The following is a 21637-nucleotide window of genomic DNA, read 5'->3' on the forward strand; positions in this document are numbered from 1 at the left end:
AAAAAAAAATAAAAAAAAAATCAAAAAAAGAAAAAAAATTCGCCCTCGGCGCCCCCCTGAGCCTTTGCCTTCTAGGGCTTCGCCCCTCCTCGCCCCCATGAGCAATTGCCGTTTAGGGTTTCGCCCCCCTTAGCTGATGCCTTTTAGGGTTTCGCCCCTCCGCGCCCCCATGATTAAATGCCGTCTAGGGCTTCGCCCCCATGATCAGTTGCCTTTTAGGGCTTCGCCCCTCCGCGCCCCCATGATTAAATGCCGTCTAAGGCTTCGCCCCCATGATCGGTTGCCTTTTAGGGCTTCGCCCCTCCGCGCTCCCATAATAAATTGCCGTCTAGGGCTTCGCCCCCCTTAGTTAATGCCTTTTAGGGCTTCGCCCCTCCACGCCCCCATGATTAAATGCCATCTAGGGCTTCGCCCCCATGATCAGTTGCCGTTTAGGGCTTCGCCTCATAAGGCTGCGCCACATGAGGCTGCGCCCCCCTGCGCCCCCTTCGGGGCCCCATGGGGCTGAGCCCCCTTGCGCCCTCTTCGGGGCCCCATGCGGCTGAGCTCCATAAGGTGGCGCCCCATAAGGCTGCGCCCCATAAGGCGGCGCCCCATAAGGCTGCGCCCCATAAGGCTGCGCCCCATAAGACTGCGCCCGATAAGGCTGCGCCCCATGAAGCTGCGCCCACTTTGGGGCCCCATGGGGCTACGCCCCATGAGGATGCGCCCTACGCCCCCTACGCCCCCTACACCATTAGTGGGCGTGATTTTCTTTCTTCTTTTGAGTTTGAGTGAACTAAAAATGTAGGTCGTTATAACTATTTTATAAATTGTCTAAATTTAAATAAAAATATCATATTTGTGTTTTACTGCTTTTAATGGCAAAAATATCATTTTTTAATATCGAAAAAAACATGAAATGTGAAAAAACGAAGACACAGGCTATTTTTATTAACCTCTTTTACGTTTCACTTACGAATACAACTCGGGAAAAAATTTTTATTCAAAATATTGATAGTAAGTATCTCTATATCAATTTATCAAACGTAATTTTGATAAAAAAAATAGTAATATTACATAGTAAACATTACATGTACTAAAATACTTATTATTATTAAAATGTATTATTAATGACATCGCGGACATTGTCCAGATATATATTTTCAAAGTCGGAATAACACTATGAAAGAGATAATCGTCAACATTGACAAGATGCTCATCACTTAAAGAATTTCGTATGTCTAATTTTATAATGTCGATATCAGAAAATGCGACTTCAGTCAAAAATGTAGAGCCAAATCAAGACACCAACTTTTGTGCTGCATTTACCTGGATTGGGTATTTATCTATGCATAAACATTGACATTGATATGTCAGCATAACAAATACTTCAATTGTGTTTCAGGTATTTTCAGGTTACATTTGTCAAAATAAGTACATTTTAAAAATTAAACGAAGATAGACTAAAAATTAAATTATACCGTGATCGACTAGTTGGGCAGTCCTGTTATATAATATACGTAGGGGCTGCTGACCGGGACGTTTGGGAATAATTGAATGATAGAAGGCACATTGAAATAAAAAACTCATGATTTCAACAATCGGCAAATTGCAGTTAACTCGTGAGTTAATAAGACTAAATATCTATGGTTAATAAATCTGAGATCTGTAAACCACGACAAGTCCCGGTTTACCGGGAAGTTAACAGTTAACAATTAACTTAGTTCAAGTTGGTCGCGACCCCCGTAACCGAAGAAGCGGTGCGGCGAATGAAAAGAGATCTAATGTTCTTTAAATTATAGATTTTGTTAACAATCTGAAAACTACAAGTTTAAAATCATTGATCATATTACACATGTAGTATAGTACATAAGAATGTACAAGATCTTTTTTTAGTTGGTCATAAGGCCCAAAGTTATTTTTCCCAGGGCCTGGGATTTATCACGGCGGCCCTGTACACAATTGAAAATTGAAAAATATATACATGTATATATTTTTGGCAAAATTCCAAACATACCATTACTAACAATTATGTTTTATCATCATCAATATGAGCAGCCATTTAAGCGTTGAGGAACAGTCTTTATCACCACCCATCATCATGGGACATGAAGTACTATTAAAATGCTCGCAAATTGTAACGATTATAATCTTTTATAGTACTTCCCGAATTTATGTGCACGATTTTATAGGGAACTAGTGTTTTTACCCGGCTTCGCTCGGTATTTGTAATATAAACCGCTTAACATGGCCAATCTAAAAGTAAACATCAAACAAAATAATCTCTTGATAATTACAAAATATTTACAATTTGTATTCCCATTTTGATAAAACCATTTTCCTATTGTATTTAAGTATCTAATTTATAGAAGTTTTATAGAAGTTTTTGATTTGACGTATTTGGTCGTAACAATCGAAAAATCTATGAGGTATCGAGAATATTTTCCCAATGCAGTGATTACATCAGTGGCGTTAATACTACAAGTTTACGGTGCTTAAAAAAAGCAAGAAAAGCGAGATTGAGATTGATTTTTTTTCAATCTTCTTTGGCATTATGTAATTAATTTCATTTAATATTAAAATAACTAAATAAACTGGAAAAATGAAAGAAAAAACTAGTTTATAAAAGGATTGATCTTACAAAGTATTTTTATCATTCTTGTAATATCTGTGCTTGGGGGGTGGGGGGGGGGGGGAGATTAAAATATTCAAATTTAAAATATTAATCTGGCAGCCCTACCCCAGGAGGATCCCCAAATATTAATATGTATATATATTTTAAACATGATGTGCATTATCGGCGTCACTGTGTCGATTTTAGTTAATAAATTTTGCTAATTTATAACGAGATTTATAGGGGAGAAAGGTGGATGAAATACGATAAATGTATGAGATTTTCCCAATGCAGAGACGAATGGAAGGAGTCTTCGTCCAGCAGTGGATGGCGAATGGCTGTAAATTATGATAATACACACATGTGATTTAATTTTTCAGATTTAAATAGATTTTATTCATTATAGATAGATTTTTTTGTATATTTTAGTTCCTTCTATTTTAATTTAACATAATTACACGATTGTTTTTATTACGATCTGCTGTAGGAAGCTGCAGGACATACATATGTATGTATGTAGTTTTAGCACTTTGAAGTCTAAAAAGGCACGATGTGACAACAGCGATCTTATTACAAATTTTAGCGTCGCAGCAATTCAAAAGTCCTTGTAAGAAGCTTCTCATCAAGTGGCATATCTGTATGCTAAGGAAATAGCCGAGGAATTGGTAAAACAATGTGTATAGTAATATTTGCTAAATTTCTATTAGGCTCTGAAGCACGAAAAGAAATTCAGCACATTCCGTTATTGAACAATGTATGCGATCGCGCAATCAACATCTCAATGATAATATTTTACTGTAAGTAGTAAAAGATGTCAAAGCCAGTCCTCTAAAAGAGAGTATTCAACTAGACGAGTTGATTGATGGAATGTGTTGACATCAAGGAAAAATATTTGAATTTGAATTTAAAAAGTGAATTCACTTGTTTGTTTTCATTCGATTTCAGTCGAAGAAAAATGGTCGAACCTCACGCCAATTTGATCGCGAATTTTTAACGTTTCAATTCATTATCAATTAAAATCAATCAATATGTCGTTCGCGAATAAACCCAAAAATCAATTAAATTGTGACATTAAGTGACTTTTTATAATAATTTTCCTTCGCGTGTGAAAAACGAATTAAGTTTTTGTTGTTAGTGAATTTGAATTTCAAAATTAATTTTTATAATTGTATAGGGGATGAACGAATGAGACGACTGGCATGTTAATGCACGTGTTTATTATATGACAGCTGAAGACGGAGTGGGTAGCAGCTCTCCGAACCCAGCCGGGTTGGTCCCCACTCGCAGGAAGGCAACCAAACTCGACCATGTCGTATAAGCGAGCCGCCACATCACTCCCCCCCCAGCATCAGCGATACCAAAATTACAAAGAAACAAATTTTACAAAAGAAAAAAATTATTGTTACACAAAGAGAAAAAATTATTACGTGGGGAGAAAAAAAATTGTTGACGTGGGTCATCCGCTGTGTACATAGGTGTACCGCCCTGAATGGTCGGTAGATTCGAGGGCGGTGACGTCGCTAGCAGGACGGTGGGTGGTCCGATGGTCGCGCCGATCAATGCGATGCTGCGGCGGCGCCGCTCTTCCGAGGCTGATGTCGGTTGGTGGGGCGGCGGGGGCGGCAGGGGCATCGATGTGGTTGATGATACTCCGAGCTGGACTGTGAGTCGTTGTGGCTCGTGGAGGTGTTGTAGCGCTACCGCCCGTCTCGGCGTGACGACGCTCGTGGGGACGGACGGGGCCTTGATGATGATGATGATGATGATGGTGCTGAGGTGGTGTATGTCTTGTGGTGCTGGATGACCGTTCTATGTGTAGTGGATCGCGCATGACTCCACATCCAGCTGTCAAGATCGTCGTCTCATTCGCTCCCCCATTTTTGTAAGCACCTGTCATCGACGTTGTGGCTGGACGTCGGTAGGTAGGTAGGTAGCCGTGTCTGCTCGTTTATTGTCACCCGCGGGCCGCGGCGTGCTGTGTTGATGGCGATGGGGGCGCGGCGGGTAGCTTTCCCGCCTGGCTCGGCGAGGCAGGGATGAGCGGCATGTTGAAATTGATCGAGGCTGCGTGGCTCGATGTCGGGGGTCACCAGTATGGGGGATGAACGAATGAGACGACTGGCATGTTAATGCACGTGTTTATTATATGACAGCTGAAGACAGAGTGGTAGTGGCTCTCCGAACCCAGCCGGGTTGGTCCCCACTCGCAGGAAGGCAACCAAACTCGACCATGTCGTATAAGCGAGCCGCCACAATTGAATTGAAATCAAATATCAGTGTTTGTTAAATTATGTGCAACGTTTTCAAGTGTATATTGAAGAAGATGATCCGCAAATGCTTTTAAGCTACTGCTATGGAGACTACATACAGCTGGTGAATATTAACCTTGTTTTACACACGTTTTATTAATTTTTATATACTTACAATTTAAATCGTAGCCATCTCACTCCAGTTTCGTTCAAAATGTCATGACACCTTTAGCCGTATAAAACCAATTCACTCTACCGTGCGTAAAAAGAGTGGAACTTTCAAAAAGGAAAAAAAACACGATTAATCAAAAGAAATACCAATTCTTTAAGTGAAAATCCAAATAATTCAAATGTGTATGTGGAAAAATACACTACATATTACATTTCAGAAGCGCTGGCATAAAGACAATTAAAGGAAATATGTTGATTACTTTGAATAAATAATTGAGAAACGTTTTCGAAATTGTTGAAAATTAATGGAAACATAGATGAATAAAATTATCCCGTAAAAATAATATTAAACTTAATAAAAGTGTGAAAAACCATCTTAAAATCAGTCGAATATCATTGAAAACACAAAAATATGTATTCATCAAAATTTTTTATCAGAGAATCTCTGGAACTACAAACCGTTTGATAATAACTGGAATTTAATAAACGGACGAAAATCTGTGAAATCATTTGAATTTGTAAAGTTACATTATTTGGAAATTAACTTTAGGATAAAAACATATTAATAAAATAAAAGTTTCAGAGCCACTGACATTAACATATTGATTATTTCTCATAAAAGTTAACAAATTTCACAATTCGATAAAAACCACGATATAACAGAATAAAAGTGTAAAAGTATTTGAGAAACCTTCGTAAAATCATTTGAGAGCCGTTGGAATGCAGCAAACTGCAAAAACATATATGAAATTCATCTTCATTTTTAAATAAAAGTAATAATTATGAAAAGTTTGAGAATCACTTAATGAATAATGGAAAAGTATTATTTAATCGACGAAAAGTGTGAAAAAATTTGAGAGCCACTGTTTGAAATAAATTTAAAGAAATAGACAGAATTTATTTTCAATTTCGATATTATTTAAACAAGAAAAATGAGATTAGAAATGAAATATAACATTTCTGGATTGAATTGAATTGAATTCATTTTTATGTATATGTTTTTGATTTTGGCTTCTAATTCTCTGATTTTTCAGTTCATTTAGATAATATTAATTATTCATGAGTAAATAAACATTAAATATTGACGGAAAAATAAAATATATTTTGAGAAGTTGTTGCATATTATGTATTTATTCAAACATTTGGATAAATTAAAAATTCAAAAAGTACATTTAATGATTATTTCAAAATACATTTTTTTCAAATAATACAAAAAAACTGCAGTCGATCAAATAATCGAATCATATGGAATGACATTTGCAACTGCATCACTTCTCTTTCTGCTCAGACTTGTTGAAGCTTTCCAAGATTTGTTCGTCGCGTCGTATTCCCAAACATCACTTAATTCATGACGATTTACATCTTTTCCACCTGAAAATCAAAATAATAAATTAATTCTACATTTGAGACCCATAAATCCAAATTAAGTTGTAAAAAAACTCACCCATGCTAAACAGTTTATTTTGGAAACAGCCGAGACTAATTGCGTATGCAGCTTTCGGTAGTTTGGTGAATGCAGTCCACACATTTGCATTCGGATCGTAATGCTCCACACTGTCTAAAAAAGAAGAAGTTTGATAGTCAAATCCACCAGCGACGTAAAGTTTTCCTTGGAATGCGACGCTCTAAAATGGTGAAATCAAAATTTAGTTCATTTTATTTTGGAGAGTTGTATATTATTTGTGATAGTTGTGAATAAAATTAATTGATGTTCACCGAATGACCAGCTCTTCCCTGAATCATCTGAGCGCGGTAAGTCCAAGAATTGGTCTCCACTGAATACATCTGCACTTTATTCGAGGATTTCCATTCACTTGTAAGCCCACCTGTTATGTATATTTTATCGGCGATGACAGAAGCACTCTGATTACTAACTGCCACCAACAATGGAGCGATGATCTCCCAATCCCCAGTGTTGCTGCTCCACCTAATCGAAATCAATAATCGTCAACTTCCCTTTCAATCGATCTGATGAAATGATTGCAATTTAATCACCTTTCCACTGAAGATAAAAAGGCGGCACCACCAAAACCACCAATGGCGTAAACATCCGTGGACGAACCGCGCCGAAGTGTCACTGCTGAGAACCAATAACGAGCTTGATTTAATGGCTTCAATGGCTTTTTCTCACCGCTTTTCAAATCGATGTATTCCACCTGAAAACAAATAAATTGGTTATATTCCGATTTCTCTAAGCAGGTACTTCGCAACACCGGAAAACGTTACTGAAGTCATTGATCCATTTGAAGAATTATATCCGCCGATGATAAGGATCCAACCTCCCACGAGGACAGACGCAAAATCTGATTTATTTATTCCAATATTTTTGGATAGAGTCCAACTGTTCTTTAGTCCATCAAATATATCGAAGGTGTTTGCCATCTGAAAACACGTTATGCAATAAAATAATTAATTTACAATCCAATCAAAATATTATACTTGTGATACAAAACTCACATCAATATCCCATCCCCCAACCAGTGCCATTTTATATCCTTTTATTTTACTACGAGGGGTCTCTCTTGGGACGAAAGATTTATCTTTCTTGTCTTTAACTGCTTGTCTAAGAGTGGTCATACACTCTGCACACGAAAGACAGAAAGTTAATACTTCGTCAATGAAAAACTAAAAAAAAAAATTATTAAAATGGATTTTTTTCAATAAACTGCAACATTCAATTAATCTCAAATACCTCCATCGAGAGCAAGGATAACCTCACGGATCTCATCAGCTGTGCCAAGTCACTTTTACGGTTCGCATTATCATGATTTACCCACAATTTCACAGCATTGAATACGTCTTCTTCGGAAGGCACGTTCAAATAATTCGATTTCAAGATTTCGTTCACGTTGGAGACTGGCAGATTGAGAAAATCTTTAGTTTTGTGCAGCTGAAACAGAAGTGGAGTTGAAAAATATTTAGGTGACATATTTATTTAAATAATCAACACTCACCGTCTCGAAATTTCCCAGAGTCAAATCCATTGCCTCTGTCTTCAAATCGGAATTTTCCTTTGATTTCAAAACTTCCAAACAATTGGAAAGATCGACCGTTTCATGTCGCGGTGGAATTTTCACTTCGAGTCGATTTGCTAGCTCCATTAATTTGTCGTAGTGACGGTCAGCTATGCCTAAAATTATATTTCAATTATTAAATTTAATGACGAACACACACGCATTTTGAATTGATTATTTCAGATAATAATGAACTCGTACTTATTTCTCCAGTGTAACAATACTTCAGGATTGCATCGATAACGTCAAAGTCAAAAGGGGAAAATATCTCCTCCAATTGATCTTTGTTTGTCCAAAAGAATTCGCTGCACGCCGATAACACGACCAAGTGCGCGTAGAAGCTGCAATTATGATAAATGATAATTAAACTGACAAAACAATTTGGATTTTAAGAATATTTGGATTCGAATTAAAATACTATCGGCCTCCAACAGCAAAACTCGTGTCGCATTTCTTATCTCGTTTCATGGCATCGTACAAATACTCCACCCGTTTTGCCGCAAAATCGGAACTCGCCTTCACTACGAACATCTTGTTTCTGATTTTCTTTTAGATTTCTCCTGAAAAACAAAGTTAAAAATTAGACAATATAACTATAAGTGCTAAGCAATATAAAGTTCGACTTACCAATTGTAAAGATTAGCAGCGAATGATGTGGAGCACTGTCATTCTGCGGTTTCATCTCGATAGATAAGGATATCTCAACCCTTTCGTTGCATTGAAACGTATATTAATTATTTACTGAAGTTAATTATTGCTCATAAATGCCATGACAGGTGACCAACATACGGGGAATATATAATTGAACTTTAGTTAAGATCAGGGCTGTGGAGTCAGACTCCGACGTTTTGCTATGATTCGATTCGGACTCGAATTATTATATTATAGTATGATCGACTTTTCTTGCCAATGCATAAAATTATTAAAAATGAAAATAATTGCGATATTTAAAATATAAAAAAAAATAATGGAATTAAATTGCCATTTACCCGATATATCGAATTATTGGTAGTGAAATAGGTATAAATAAAGAGTAAGTACTTTCATAGTGCATGGATAAGAATTTCATATACAAACATATCAATTTAATTAAAAAATGAGAGTAAAAATTGAATGAAATAAATATTTAAGTACATCAAAATACGTGCAAGTCAACAATTTTATTTTTAAGGTAAATAAAATAAGGTTAAAATTAACAAAGTAACGTTTAGTTATTTTATTTATTTATTTATTCATAATCATTGAGAAGATTGAATTTATTTTTATTCCCTCTCAATAAACGTTTAAATCTGGTTTCATAAAACATTTAACTTATAAAATCAATAAAATTAAGTGACAATGATAAATAATCTATTTTCTATTTTTGACCCTTCTCCTAATTTCGAACTTACATGTAAAGGGTTAGCACTTGATTATTTACCCGGATGTGGCATTATACTACACAAAAACATGTTTTTACAATAATAACGAAAAACCGCATGGAAATAACCACTCATCCGATATTGAAATAATCATCTTCTCACAGATAAAACACATTTTGAAATTAAAATTAAGATCATCGATAATAGAATTCGACAAACTACTCAAATCCGCCATGCATATTTTGCACTCAAAAGGAATAAAATCTAAAGTAAGCAATTAATAAGAATTATGTATTTAACCGAAAAATGTATTTTCTTCAAGATAATTTCAATGATAGCGGAAAAACCGCACAAAAAAACAACTGATTATATTAAAAATGGAAGAATAATTGTTGACACTGGTTTTAACTCTTATCTATTAAATTATATTATATACTAAATGCATTGCTTCAATGCGAACTCTTATTTTCTTTTATGAACACGAAAATTTGAACTCGAGATTTTAAATAATGTGTATTAAATTTTAGATCTTTTCTTAAGTTTTTGGATTCAATTGTCTCATAAGCCGCTCAACAGATTGGGATGAATCGTAAAAGTTATGATAGATAAAAGTTATACCCTTTCAAAAACGTATAACTGACGCTAACATATCTGCTAGTTATTGTATATCTATATATTTAAATGAAAGGATCCGCCGTCTTTTATCGACATGGAAACAATCCAATAGAATTTGTTAGATCAGCATACGATGAAATCCATTTATCCAGCTATCCAAGCTGAAACTGAAATTATAGCGATTATTAACATATCCGAGAATTGATAATATTATAGGAATAATATACACGTGTATGTTAATCGGTGTGACTTACTCAGTTATTGAGGACACAGCCTCTCCATTGGACCTGAAAGTAAAGTGATTGTAATTGTCTACCATCGATAAATAATATAAGCAGTTACTACTTACATTTCAGATTAATCGAATTATTTTAAATCAGAGCTGAAATTTAAAATAATTCGATTAATAACAATATATATTATGTGATTTACTATAAATAATCATTCGTATAATATATATAAGCAGTTACAACTTACGTTCCGTATAATGTGATCGAGCTTCCACTTATTGTTTCGGAATCACATTCTGAGCTGAAATTTATAAGCGATTGAGATTATTAATATATATATTCAAGAATTGATAATAATACAGAAACAATATAAAAATGACTTACTCGTTTGATGACGTTGGTGTCTCGTTGATGGACCTGAAAGAAAAGTGATTGTAATTATGAATATTGTCAATCATTGCTTAATAATCATACTCTTCGACTCTTCATTTCCACACCGAACTGACTTTCCGAACTGAAATTTAAAAGCTTTTGCGATTTTTTACATATCCGAGAATCGATAATAATTGATAACGTGTCCAACTCGCAAATTGAGACGTTGCTGTCGCCATTTTCGTTTCCATTTCCATTTTCACTGCCATCGTTCGCGTTGGCCATCTTCAATTGCTCAAATCGATTTTTCAAACTCTTCCAACTGAAAATTGTCACTTTGACACTTACCCACTCCACTCGTAACGTTTATAAATCCGACCATTACCTTTCGACTTTTTTTCCTCTCCTCCACTTAAATAATTCGCAAGTATGTAGATACAGAGTCAACTACAATTCGAGTTGTTAATGCAATCCAAATGGTTTAAATTTCCCTCCAAAGAAAAAAATCGCTATATGAATCCAAAGTAAAAAAAAAACTTAATACACCAACATTCTTGCATAAACGTGACATGACGAGAGAGGGAGGGGTGGGGGGAGGAATACAATTATTAATATGGGCAAAATACAAATATTTCATGATGTATCTCATGATATATTTCATGATGTATTTCATGATGTATCTCAAGATGAAGGTGTTAGGGGTGCAGGCATCAGGGGCGAAGGCGATTTTGGTATACATATAATTTCAAAAGAGACTTAGTTTACTTATATGTTTGTTTGTTCGTAACAGTCAATTTAATAAAAAAAAAAACAAATGAATATTCAAATAAATTTATATAAAATAAAGCTATTCAAATAAATTTAATACAATGTTTACTATAAGATTAGTCATGTTTAATCGGTTTATATTAAAAATTACTAGTTCAGAATAATATTGAACCATTTGGTTGGAACAGAGAAATGTTATATTAATAGAAGTGGCTTTAGGCGTCATATTGTTGTCAAGTGACGATTGTCCACAGACATTCCTAAATAATTTTCTTTTTAATAAATAATTTTGACGATTTCCACAGTAGGGTTTCTGTATTCCCGGACTTTTTCAATTCCCGGGACACGGGACGGAGCCCGGAATCCCGGGAAACATGTAAAAAAAACTTTTTTTTTTCAATTTAATATATCACAATACATAATATATCTATTAACTGGAGAAAATGTAATTATAAAGTTGTGTTAACTTATTTAAAATAGCTTCTGAAGAATACTAAAATATTTAAATTTTATCCGAATCCGAAAGCCTATTTCTAGGTTTGGTACAAAAATTTCCAGCAATGGAAAAATCTCTTTCAGTTTCGGTCGAAGTTGATTTTATTGTTAAAAGGGAAGAAAACAATTTTTTTAAATTATCGGTTTTTTCTCCTGTCAGCATGTATATTTTAATTTATTTTTTAAAGTCGAGGCTATTTTTTTTTACGTTATTTTGTACGGTTCGGAGTGCTGAGTGATCACGTGTGACCGATCTAGAGCGACCGGTTGTTCTGTGACGGTTGTTTCATCCATTGTGGAATCGTCAATACAAGAAGGATAATAGTTTCACCGTAGGATATACATTCGCTTTTATTACAACATTTAAATAATGTTTTGCTCGATAAAAAATTAGAATTATTTCAAATTTGTGTTAAAACAAATCAGTTTTAGGCATCTTCTTTCTTCGATTTTAATTTTCAATTCCCAGAATAATTCGTCGGTAAGTTCAAGTCCTTCGGTGTTGAGATTTTCCAAAAATAGAATTACAAGAAACGATTTTGGCCAAAAGCACAGAACCATTATGCTCATAAAACTTCCACGTTTGGGGAATGCGCTGTACTTACTGATAAAAAACAAACCTTTGAGAATATTTTACGATTCTTTGTGTATTTGATTTATTATTTCCCTTCGTGCAGTCATGAAAATGTTGTATATTTTCAAATTTTTTTTAAATCCAATTCCCGGAATTCGAGATAAGAATTCCCGGGACACGGGACAACAAAAATTCAGTGAATTCCCGGGAATGTCTGTCCCGTGTCAACCCAGGTCAGAAACCCTAGTCCACAGACATCAGGTGTATTTGATGCTCGGTGCTAGACATATGTCCGATAAAAACTTCTCCGTTTGTTTATATTACTCGCAACATGGGCAAGCACAATGGATTCAAAAACACACAATAAACAACATGGGATACACTTGTATAAGTAAATTGATCTGATTGTATTCCGTGCGATGTAGCGTACTTATAGAGACGTACCGCGTAACATTGTCAACAAGCATTTATTCGCAAGGGCCCTTCTATTATATTCTATTATTATATTTTCTAGGCTGGAATGCGCACGATGGCATCGATTTAAAATCGTTGGTAATACTGCATGTGTCAACTGTCAAAGTGACAGCTGACATTTACAGCGCGATGAATTGTCGCCTCTGTCTATGTTTTGTACCAGCTGAATCCTCTATTTCAATATACGACGACAATGACTCGTTACTAGAACTCATCCGAAACTGCTGTCAGCTTAAAGTCAGTCATCCAGCATTGTCAAACTTGCCCGTCTTGTCAACTTTTCAAAAGCATAATCTCAATTTGTGTTGCAGGTGCAAAAAAATGATACACTGCCAGATTCGATATGTGCGACGTGCAAATCGAAAGTGCTCATGTTCGCCAATTTCAAACGAAACTGTTCACGCCACGATAAAACTGTGAGATTAAGATTGTCACAATGCGTGCCAAAAGTTGTAACTGCTGATTCAATTTGGGTGAATGCGAGTATTGATGATGATGAGGATGATGAAAGACTAACAGATAATGGAGGTAAAAGACCGAGCGTCGTTGATACTACGTCTTGCGTAGATAGCACCAATATTAAGGTGGAAGAAGTAATTTTGGAAGATCTAGTGTGGGAGAATGAGAATTTCGGTTCCAATCCATTGCCGTATAGTCTTCCACCAATTGGTGAAAGTGGTCTTAAAAATCTAAATAATCACAACTCACAAAACAGTGGCCAAGGAAAAAAGGTAACATGTTCATATTCATTTTTATTGAAATACATTTATATGGTGATGCGGAAACATTTTTATGATTAGTAACTTGAATTGAAACATGAATAAAAGTATACTGCACAGGGTAGCATTATGCTATAGTTATTTTTTGACGATTATGTCATTCAGATGAGTTCTAATGTACATCAAACAAACCTCAACATGTTATTGACATAATCTTATCACTTTCCACAGCATAATGATCTCTTGGACTTTTTTTAAATTACAAAATAGCAAGCAGTATGGCATGTGCTGCTACCGACTGAGAGCTATTGGATAAAGTCTCATTTGAAAAAAAACATACAAGGTATAATTTGAAGTATAAAGTCAGATTTGGATAATTGTAGCATCCAAGTCTATCTTTGCTTAGAGTTTTTGCCAATTTATCTGATTTAATTATCTAAACGGTTCCTCAGACATTGGCTCGTACCTATCCATTATGTCTAATTGTGATTTTAATTGAAATATTTACACATTTGGCCACATTATCAGTTTGAGGGCAATCTGTCATTGAACTGTGGTAAATTTCATATATTTAAAGAAATAGAAATTCTGGTGTAGTTAGTTTCCAGCATGACGGATACAAATTGCACACAATAAATTGCACACAATAAATGTAGTGTTTCATGTTTGTTTCCGGAATATTGCCTGACTTCCAAGATCATCTGATTTATCAGCATGTGATTTCTTCCTGTGGGGCTATTTGAAGGAGATAGTGTATGTTTATGCAACGCAAATTATCCAGAAATTCATAGATAAAATCTTTCATTTAAATTTTGTTGAAAATGTTGGACAATGTGCTGAACTCACTAAAGTGACATTATCTTCAATTAATTCGGAGGCATAATTCTATACTATATTAGTTTAATTTTATTTAACTAGTGAATTTACACTCTTTTCGTCAAATTGTTTTCACTCATAAGATATATTATGTGTATATATTTAAAATTCCTCTCTTGTAGATTACTTCAAGTGTGTCTCGAGCACAGAATAGTTTCAACAATCCGCATTCCAACAAACTAAACCAATGCAAGATCTGTTTCAAACAATTTAAGAGCAAACAAACATTGAGGACGCATTTTATGAAATTTCACATTGAGAAAAAACTGAAATGTAAACCGTGCCGAAAAGAATTCAAAACAATAATAACATTAGAAATACACAATTCGAAGTGCCACTCTGACAAAACACTACACAAGTGCAAAATATGCTCGGAAGCGTTTGAAACGAGGTTGTCATTACAAGCGCATACCAAACAACACACTAAAAAAACACTACATAAATGCAAACCACGTTCAAAAGAGCTAAAAACGAAATCATCATTGCAATTACATAACAAACGACACACCGATAAAACACTGCACAAATGCAAAATATGTTCGAAAGAATTCAGAAAGGAAACAAAACTAAAAGCACATACGAAGCGTCACGAAGCGCACATTAAATATCATCACACATATCTGTTAGTTCCTTCTATTTTAATTTAACATAATTACACGATTGTTACTTTATCTATGTACGTAGTAACAATAGATGAAGTTTTGTGATCATGCGAAAATTCGAACTCGAGATTTTGACTGATTCGAACTCAGAATCGATCACTGATCACGTTTTCATGATCTAGAAAAAATGTGTGTGTGTGTGTGTGTGTCTGTGTGTGTGTGTATTTTGGGGATATTTTTAACACCGTTAGTCCTATCGAACTGAAACTTAGTATCGATCAATGAAATTCTTATCGACACGTCGTAATTTTTTTTCAAATTTTTAAATTGACCGGAAATGGTACCTCGCCTTATAGGTGTCCTCTTTTTTTTAAGTTTTTGAATTCAATTATCTCCCAAACCACTAACTGAATCAGACTGAATTTTTTTTAATTATGATAGAAATAATAATTTTTATAACCTTATATTTTTTAAATATTTCTATCTGAACCGGAAGTAGTACTTTTACTCTAGAGAATCGAGGTTTTTTATGTTTTCCTCAGAAACCTTTTGGTTTTTTGAACTGAAATTTCATATCTAAAAGTTTAAGCTTAATAGCAACTTATTTATAAAATTTAGTAAGTATCTGTCAACCGGAAGTGGCAGTTTACTCTTGTTCGATTTTTCTTCCACTATTTTTTTCGACCCCTTAAACATGTGTGTTCGTCACAAAAAAATTCAAATATAATTCTTGTAGCAGTGTGATGAAAATAAAAAAAAAATATTAAAATTTATAAACCGGAAGTGGGATTTTTTTCCTCGTGGAATGGTTGAAAATGTTGTGCCCACTACTCTGTCCGCACCCCTGAACGTATTAAGCTGAAAATTTATATTTCTATCCTTTGTGTACTTACTTAGAGCTGGTAGGGTTTTGGTCAGAATTCGTAAACCGAAAGTAGTATTTTTTTTAAAAACAATATTTCATTATTTTTTCATTATTTTATTTTGACCTTTTAAATTGTTTTAAGCTTCTTGATATTTAATGTGTATAATAAAAATAGTGATTTTAAGTAAAAATAAAAAAAAATTACTTAATTTAATGAACCGGAAGTGGGATTTTTTTCCTCGTGGAAAGTTCAAAAATGTTGTGCCCACTCCTCTGTCCGCACCCCTGAACGTATTAAGCTGAAAATTTATATTTCTATCCTTTGTGTACTAACTTAGAGCTGGTAGGGTTTTGGTCAGAGTTTGTAAACCGGAAATAGTATTTTTTTTTAAAACAATATTTCATTATTTTATTTTGACCTTTAAAATTATTTTTATTTTCTTGATATTTAATGAGTATAATACTGATAGTGATTTTTAGTAATAAAAAAAATTTGAACAAAATCTGACAACCGGAAGTAGATCTTTTGTTTTGGGTAAATTTCCATACATTTGCGCTCAATTTGTATCGCTATCATAGTCATCAGTTCAATATCGAATTTTGTTTTGTAACCTTCTTATATTCATCAAATACATAGATAAAGTCATGGGTTGGTCACACCCGAATTTTTTTTATTACAATCTGCCGCAGGACATATGTATGCAGGGTTAATAGCGGGTACGGCGTCCCGCAACGTTTTATCGGTCCCGGGTCGCGACCCGGCATAAAAAATTCAAAAATCAAAATTTATTTATTTACATATATTATCTTAGCTATTAAGCTAATTTAAAAATACATCTTATTATTATACTTAACTCTAAAATTTATATGTACTGTCCCTCACAGAGGTGTCTCTTCGCACCTCGCAAGAATGCATCCATGGTCGTAGCAGACCTGATGCACTCAGGGAGGGCATTATGCATGAGCACACCCCTGTGAAAAACACCCCCCCGCTGTCTTATTTTTTCTTACTCTACTTACAACTCTATTCCTTATTATATAATCATCAAAGTACTTAGGCAATAACTTGTGATCTAACTTAACAAATGACAGTGTACTAATATTTAGACTAATTGAAAAACTTTTACAGATCGGTATTCATGGTGATCTCTATAGATGGTTCACCTCATACATTACACGTCGATCACAGGCTGTCTTATTAAATGGATTTATATCGAAATGGATGAATATTCCTTCTGGTGTTCCACAAGGCTCCCTCTTGGGACCTCTATTATTCAATATTTTCATCTTCGATATTGAAAAATGTTTTCAGAATTCAAGTGTACTATTATTTGCTGATGATATGAAGATTTTCAAGAGAATAGACAACCGAAATGATGCTTTGGCCCTACAAGATGATTTGTTCAGGCTAGAGGCTTATTGCAGCATAAATAAGTTGGAAATTAATGTAGCAAAATGCTCCTGCATAACCTTCACCAGAAAACTATGTCCAGTTGACTTTCCTCATTCAATCAACGGACTTAGACTCACAAGGGTATCGGAAATTAGGGATTTGGGAGTCTTTTTAAACTCTGATCTATCCTTTAGTAAACATATTGACAATGTTGTAGCTCGAGCGTCGAAGGCCCTCGGGTTCGTCATCCGGTCCTCCAAATGCTTTACTTCTATACAATCATACAAAATACTATATTGTGCATACGTAAGAAGTATTGTTGAGTTTGCATCCCAAGTTTGGAACCCAGAGTACTCTGGTGCAAGAGACAGATTGGAGCGCATTCAGAAGAGGTTCTTGAGGTACATCAGTAGCCGTTTTGGATTATCCTATACTTCCTATGAAGATGCTTGTAGGTGTCAGCATCTACTTCCACTTGTCAAAAGAAGGGAGATAGCTGACATCTCAACAATTTTGAACATCCTTAACGGCTCGATCGACTGTCCTCAATTATTGAGCAGACTATCATTGCATGTACCAAATAGAATGACTAGATGTAATGAGCTCCTTTACATACCTAATACTTTTTCTAATTATGGAAGAAGCTCATTCATCTGGCGTGCAAGCTCCACCGTCAACACACTAATTTTAACAATTTCCATGTTTGACTTATTTAATATTAATGCTATACAAGCTAGAGTGATTATTGCAAATTTGTTTTTCGATGATTAATTTATTGAAAATTTACGATTGTGATTATGAATTTTTATTTTGATGTATTTATTTTGTCTTTTTGTTTTTTGTTATATATTATATTATTTTTATTATTTCATAATTTTTATCATATTATTATTCTTATTATTTTGATATTTTTATTATACTGTTATTTCTATTTTTTTCTTTTTGTTTTCTCTAACTATCTTACTCTATTATCATTTTTGTTTCTTATTTTAAATGTTTGAGCTTTTCTTTTTTTTACCTATATGTGAAAATTATTAATGGTTTACTTAACATAATTATATTTTTTTTACTATCAATCTATGTAACTCAATAAACTGTAAATTTTCCAAATAAATAAATAAATAAATAAATAAATTCTAATACTCATCCATCCAATTCATCTATCATACTTCCAATCTACTCACATTCAAAATACCTCTCATAGCATTATTCTGTATTTTTTGCGTTTTTTCTAAATCTTGGCCACTAAACAAATTAAGCACAGTGGCACAATAAACCACATGTAGCAAGATGATTGAATTATACACTAAAATTTTACTTTTCTTACTTAAAATATTTCTTAATCTACATAATATAATATACCAACTTTTCTAGCCATTTTTTTTATTATATAGTCAGCGTGCATCTTAAAATTTAGTCCTGAGTCTATGTTTATTCCTAACTATTTTATATTTTCAACTTTTTCAATTAAATTATTATCAATATATTTTTATTTTTACCATTCAACCACATCATTTTTGTTTTATTCACATTCGGCATTAATTTATTTTCAAACAACCAGTCATTCACATAATTTAATTCTATATTTAAAAGGTCAGACATTACATCAACATTCTTTCCAATTATATATATCAATGTATCATCTGCAAACACATGTATTTTACAATTCTTAATTACCTTAACAATATCGTTTATATATAAAATAAATAATAAGGGTTTCCAATAGTATAAAAATTTAATTTTTTCGAAAAGTTTTACCACTTTTGCAATATTTTTCACCCAAAATCGATCACAAGCAGCGCTGTTGCTCACATAAAGGATACCACTAGGCTTTATGTGAGACACCAGATGTGTCTTTAGCACTTTTAAATATTGGTCCCCATTCATGGACCCATTAACGAAATAAATGGGCCCTGGACCTTTTTCGCTTATGGCAGCTCAAACCATTGTCTAGGGTGGATGTTTAATTGTAGGTAGGTGGTGTTCTCAGGGGCGGCGACGAAACAAATGGCTTTGTGTCATGAACTGAAGAATTCATTCATCGCTCGAAGATTGCTTTGAGGACACATTGATGCATTTCTTGCACAACGCAAAAAGAGGGACTGATTTTTTTGTATGGTCACGAGAAGTTACGCAATAAATTAAGCAGTAATGGATGCGTATAAAAAAAACATTCAGTAGATAAGGATGCTCCCAAATAGAAAAAAAATATGTGAAAGTTTCTGCATATGGCAAGTGGCTCAAATAACATGATACTGTATTTTCTTTAGTTCGTTCTCATCCTTTTGAGTTAAACGGGCGATAATATTTTTCTTTTTCATTTTAAACAGTTAATATAGTTGTTAATTCCTAGTTTTAAATTAGTTAATTTAATTCTGGTTAATAATAATATTTTAGAGACAGTGCTAAATAGTTTTATGTCGTAATTAAAATTCATATTTAGTCATTAAGTAGTTTAACCATATGTTGAATAGTGATTTTTTACTGCATTATACATTTAGAATATACGTATTTAATTTTGATTTAAAATTATAAAAATAGTTTTTCTTAAATAAAAATGACTTCAAGAAAAATGGAGTACGGATGTGGGAAGAAAAAAAAACACAAATATCCCTGGTTAATATTTAAGTCTAATAATATTGGATACTAGCTGTATTACCCGGCTTCGCTCAGTGTTTATAATATAAACCGCTTAAACATGACTAAGCTAATTTAAATTAAAAAAAAAAAAAAATTTTAAAATTTTAAAACAAAATTTTAAAAAAAAATTTAAAAAAAAATAAAAAAAAAATAAAAAAAAAATCAAAAAAAAAAATCAAAAAAAAAATTTTAAAAGATCAAAAAAAAAAATCAAATTTTTTTTTTGCCTTCTAGGGCTTCGCCCTCGGCACCCCCCTGAGCCTTTGCCTTCTAGGGCTTCGCCCCTCCACGCCCCATGAGCAATTGCCCCATTATTAAATGCCGTTTAGGGCTTCGCCCCCCATAATTAATGCCTTTTGGGGCTTCGCCCCTCCGCACCCTCATGATTAAATGCCGCCTAGGGCTTCGCCCCCCTTAGTTAATGCCTATTAGGGCTTCGCCCCTCCGCGCCCCCATGATTAAATGCCGTCAAGGGCTTCGCCCCCATGATCAGTTGCCGTTTAGGGCTTCGCCTCATAAGTCTGCGCCCCATGGGGCTTCGCCCCATGAGGCTACGCCCCCTTTGGGGCCCCATGGGGCTGCGCCCCCTTGCGCCCCCTTCGGGGCCCCATGCGGCTAAGCTCCATAAGGCGGCGCCCCATAAGGCGGCGCCCCATAAGGCAGCGCCCCATATGGCGGCGCCCCATAAGGCTGCGCCCCATAAGACAGCGCCCCATAAGGCTGCGCCCCATAAGGCGGCGCCCCATAAGGCAGCGCCCCATAAGGCGGCGCCCCATGAGGCTGCGCCCCCCTGCGCCCCCTTCGGGGCCCCATGGGGCTGCGCCCCATGAGGCTGCGCCCCCTTTGGGGCCCAATGAGGCTGCACCCCCTTCGGGGCCCCATGAGGCTGCGCCCCCTTTGGGGCCCCATGGGGCTGCGCCCCATGAGGCTGCGCCCCCTTCGGGGCCGCATGCGGCTAAGCTCCATAAGGCGGCGCCCCATAAGACTGCGCCCCATAAGACTGCGCCCCATAAGACAGCGCCCCATAAGGCTACGCCCCATGAGGCTGCGCCCCCCTGCGCCCCCTTCGGGGCCCCATGGGGCTATGCCCCATGAGGCTGCGCCCCCTTTGGGGCCCCATGGGGCTGCGCCCCATGAGGCTGCGCCCCCTTGCGTCCCCTTCGGGGCCCCATGTGGCTAAGCTCCATAAGGCGGCGCCCCATAAGGCGGCGCCCCATAAGGCTGCGCCCCTAAGGCTGCGCCCCATAAGACAGCGCCCCATAAGGCTGCGCCCCATAAGGTTGCGCCCCATAAGGCTGCGGCCGATAAGGCTGTGCCCCCTTTTGAGCCCCATGGGGCTGCGCCCCATGAGGCTGCGCCCTCCGGGCCCCCTTCGGGGCCCCACGGGGCTGCGCCCCTTGTGGCGCCCCTGGCGGGGCCCCATGAAGCTACTTGCGCCCCCGCGGGGGTGAATCCATTGAATCGAAAAAAACAAATCGGCGCCCATGGATCGAAAAAAAAAAAAAATCGAATCACGTGTTCGATGACGTCACCGATCTACGGATTTTTTTTTTTTTGCCTTCTAGGGCTTCGCCCTCGGCACCCCCCTGAGCCTTTGCCTTCTAGGGCTTCGCCCCTCCACGC

At 35.8% G+C, this 21637-nt stretch overlaps 3 protein-coding genes and 2 long non-coding RNA genes across 10 annotated transcripts in view; 1 reads left to right on the forward strand and 4 right to left on the reverse strand.

The window, feature by feature from the left end:
* LOC143913567 (uncharacterized) overlaps positions 1–21637 on the reverse strand; it is a 781442-nt gene that overhangs the window by 389747 nt on the left and 370058 nt on the right. Inside the window, exon 1 of one of the 2 annotated variants that reach the window (XM_077433444.1) lies at positions 3878–4762. The exons of the other annotated variant lie outside the window; for it this stretch is intronic. Within the exon in view, the coding sequence (XP_077289570.1) occupies positions 4053–4493 (441 nt within the window). The 5' untranslated portion in view covers positions 4494–4762 and the 3' untranslated portion in view covers positions 3878–4052. Of the gene's footprint in view, positions 1–3877; positions 4763–21637 lie in introns of those variants that run through there. 2 annotated transcript variants of the gene reach the window in all.
* Positions 1–21637, reverse strand: part of LOC143913589 (uncharacterized) — a 459558-nt gene that overhangs the window by 187521 nt on the left and 250400 nt on the right. The gene's annotated exons all lie outside the window — the stretch shown is intronic.
* LOC143913504 (kelch-like protein 25) lies at positions 6100–10173 on the reverse strand. Its single transcript, XM_077433347.1, has 11 exons — positions 8658–10173; positions 8449–8590; positions 8232–8371; positions 7971–8146; positions 7709–7906; positions 7474–7641; positions 7243–7398; positions 7012–7172; positions 6733–6943; positions 6461–6641; positions 6100–6387 (listed from the first exon to the last, which is right to left on the reverse strand). Exons 2-11 carry the CDS (start codon positions 8559–8561, stop codon positions 6245–6247), a joined length of 1647 nt encoding a protein of 548 aa, XP_077289473.1. The 5' UTR covers positions 8562–8590; positions 8658–10173; the 3' UTR covers positions 6100–6244.
* On the reverse strand, positions 8771–10966 carry LOC143913588 (uncharacterized). 5 transcript variants are annotated; one of them, XR_013260737.1, is made up of 6 exons: positions 10734–10966; positions 10621–10653; positions 10484–10537; positions 10356–10388; positions 10261–10293; positions 8771–10173 (listed from the first exon to the last, which is right to left on the reverse strand). It is a non-coding gene; the product is annotated as an uncharacterized LOC143913588 (long non-coding RNA). The 5 variants fall into 5 exon arrangements; XR_013260739.1 differs by having other exon boundaries at positions 9159–10173; positions 10743–10966; XR_013260736.1 differs by lacking the exon at positions 10356–10388 and having other exon boundaries at positions 9159–10173; positions 10820–10957.
* On the forward strand, positions 12469–16462 carry LOC143912792 (uncharacterized). Its single transcript, XM_077432172.1, has 4 exons — positions 12469–12836; positions 12960–13156; positions 13231–13650; positions 14637–16462. The coding sequence occupies exons 1-4, from the start codon at positions 12551–12553 to the stop codon at positions 15159–15161; spliced, it is 1428 nt and encodes a 475-aa protein (XP_077288298.1). The 5' UTR covers positions 12469–12550; the 3' UTR covers positions 15162–16462.

The sequence above is a fragment of the Arctopsyche grandis genome, chromosome 6 (genome assembly GCF_051622035.1).
Source record: "Arctopsyche grandis isolate Sample6627 chromosome 6, ASM5162203v2, whole genome shotgun sequence".
Lineage (NCBI taxonomy): Eukaryota > Metazoa > Arthropoda > Insecta > Trichoptera > Hydropsychidae > Arctopsyche > Arctopsyche grandis.

Coding starts and splice junctions, on each gene's coding strand:
- LOC143913504 (XM_077433347.1), bottom strand. CDS start 8,561: ATGTTCGTAGTGAAGGCGAGTTCCGATTTTGCGGCAAAACGGGTGGAG. Junction 7,907..7,970: donor CTCTGGGAAATTTCGAGACG/GTGAGTGTTGAT, acceptor CTTCTGTTTCAG/CTGCACAAAACTAAAGATTT. Junction 7,642..7,708: donor TATCCTTGCTCTCGATGGAG/GTATTTGAGATT, acceptor TTTTTTTTTTAG/TTTTTCATTGACGAAGTATT.
- LOC143912792 (XM_077432172.1), top strand. CDS start 12,551: ATGAAAATGTTGTATATTTTCAAATTTTTTTTAAATCCAATTCCCGGA. Junction 13,157..13,230: donor GAAACTGCTGTCAGCTTAAA/GTCAGTCATCCA, acceptor TTTGTGTTGCAG/GTGCAAAAAAATGATACACT. Junction 13,651..14,636: donor ACAGTGGCCAAGGAAAAAAG/GTAACATGTTCA, acceptor CCTCTCTTGTAG/ATTACTTCAAGTGTGTCTCG.